This window comes from Dendroctonus ponderosae, unplaced genomic scaffold, assembly GCF_020466585.1.
Source record: "Dendroctonus ponderosae isolate FM_Combo_2020 unplaced genomic scaffold, Dpon_F_20191213v2 Dpon_F_20191213_10, whole genome shotgun sequence".
In the NCBI taxonomy this organism is placed as follows: domain Eukaryota; kingdom Metazoa; phylum Arthropoda; class Insecta; order Coleoptera; family Curculionidae; genus Dendroctonus; species Dendroctonus ponderosae.
The window spans coordinates 4,832,684-4,833,938 of NW_026017111.1; the positions used below are offsets into that span (position 1 = coordinate 4,832,684).

Genomic DNA, 1,255 nt, shown 5'->3' on the forward strand with positions numbered 1-1,255 from the left:
CGTTGTTTCGGGATAAATACTTTTTTAAAGACGATGATTCCTGATATACCAACTAAAGCCTCTTCAATTAACATCCAAAACTTATCAGCAGGAAACGAGCGCTTCCAAATAAACGTGATAGCTGATAGATCATTATGAGAAGAAAACAATGAACAAACATCTGAAATTTGGAACGCAGCACATTGTCGCAGATGGTCGTTGTTTCGGGATAAATACTTTTTTAAAGACGATGATTCCTGATATACCAACTAAAGCCTCTTCAATTAACATCCAAAACTTATCAGCAGGAAACGAGCGCTTCCAAATAAACGTGATAGCTGATAGATCATTATGAGAAGAAAACAATGAACAAACATCTGAAATTTGGAACGCAGCACATTGTCGCAGACGGATGTCCAAACAACCGGTCTGAAACAGCTGCGTTCCAAGCATCCGTTTTTCTACGTGTGGATTCTATTTGATCATCCGCAAACATACCTTTGTTATGATCTGTAGTCCTCAACGATTTCCGGCATTCCGCCAATGTTGTTCAGCATTTGCAGCTCGGCGAAATCGAGCGCACCCAAACCCTCCTTCAGCTGTTCGTCTGTTAAGAACTCACTATCTAATTGTCTGTTAATATCTTGGCCTGCTGAGAAATCTGCAAGCAAATCGCATCGTTAGTCCCTAGCGGACGATCGATTCCAGCCCCCATTCCCCATTACCTGTTAGAATAATTTCCGGTAAACTAGTTGGAGTATTTGGCGACGTGTTCTGAAGGCCTGGAGAGGGCGAAGGATAGACTAGTTGCTGGGACGGCGAAGTGCTGTAGTATCCAGCGTCAGAAGACACTTCGGGCATGTTCTGAGCGTGCGACATTCGCGGACTTGTTGCCTGATCTGCGTAGGACATCTGGCTAATGGGCGGGTCCGACTAAACAAGAGAACAATCTAGCAAAATGCGGCCCTTCGGATCATCACCTGCTTGAAACAACATATTGCCCTAGTGAATCATCTGAAAAGTGCATGCAAAATAAGCTCATGCACACACGGAATGCTAGTTGAGCTGTTGAATGAAACTTAAAAAAAAACGAATTCCAGTCGTTGATCGTGTTCAAATCAGCAGTGTTTTAGGCTACGTTTACACATTGTTTTGAATTTGAATAATAAATAGCGCGAGGAGGTTCAAATTAGCGCAAACTGACCACTCTTACACTATTCGCCAGGTCAAAAAGTCCAGGCGCCCCTGGTGGCTAAAATTATAACTACACGTTTAC

At 43.0% G+C, this 1,255-nt stretch overlaps 1 protein-coding gene across 4 annotated transcripts in view; it reads right to left on the reverse strand.

The window, feature by feature from the left end:
• The window catches only part of LOC109545699 (CREB-regulated transcription coactivator 1), a 17,992-nt gene that overhangs the window by 2,330 nt on the left and 14,407 nt on the right, over nt 1–1,255 (reverse strand). For all 4 annotated transcript variants that reach the window (XM_019916530.2, XM_019916528.2, XM_019916529.2 and 1 more), the window contains 2 exons: nt 705–912; nt 478–640 (listed from right to left, as the gene is read on the reverse strand). In XM_019916530.2, the coding sequence (XP_019772089.1) occupies nt 483–640; nt 705–912 (366 nt within the window). In that variant the 3' untranslated portion in view covers nt 478–482. The remainder of the gene's footprint in view (nt 1–477; nt 641–704; nt 913–1,255) is intronic.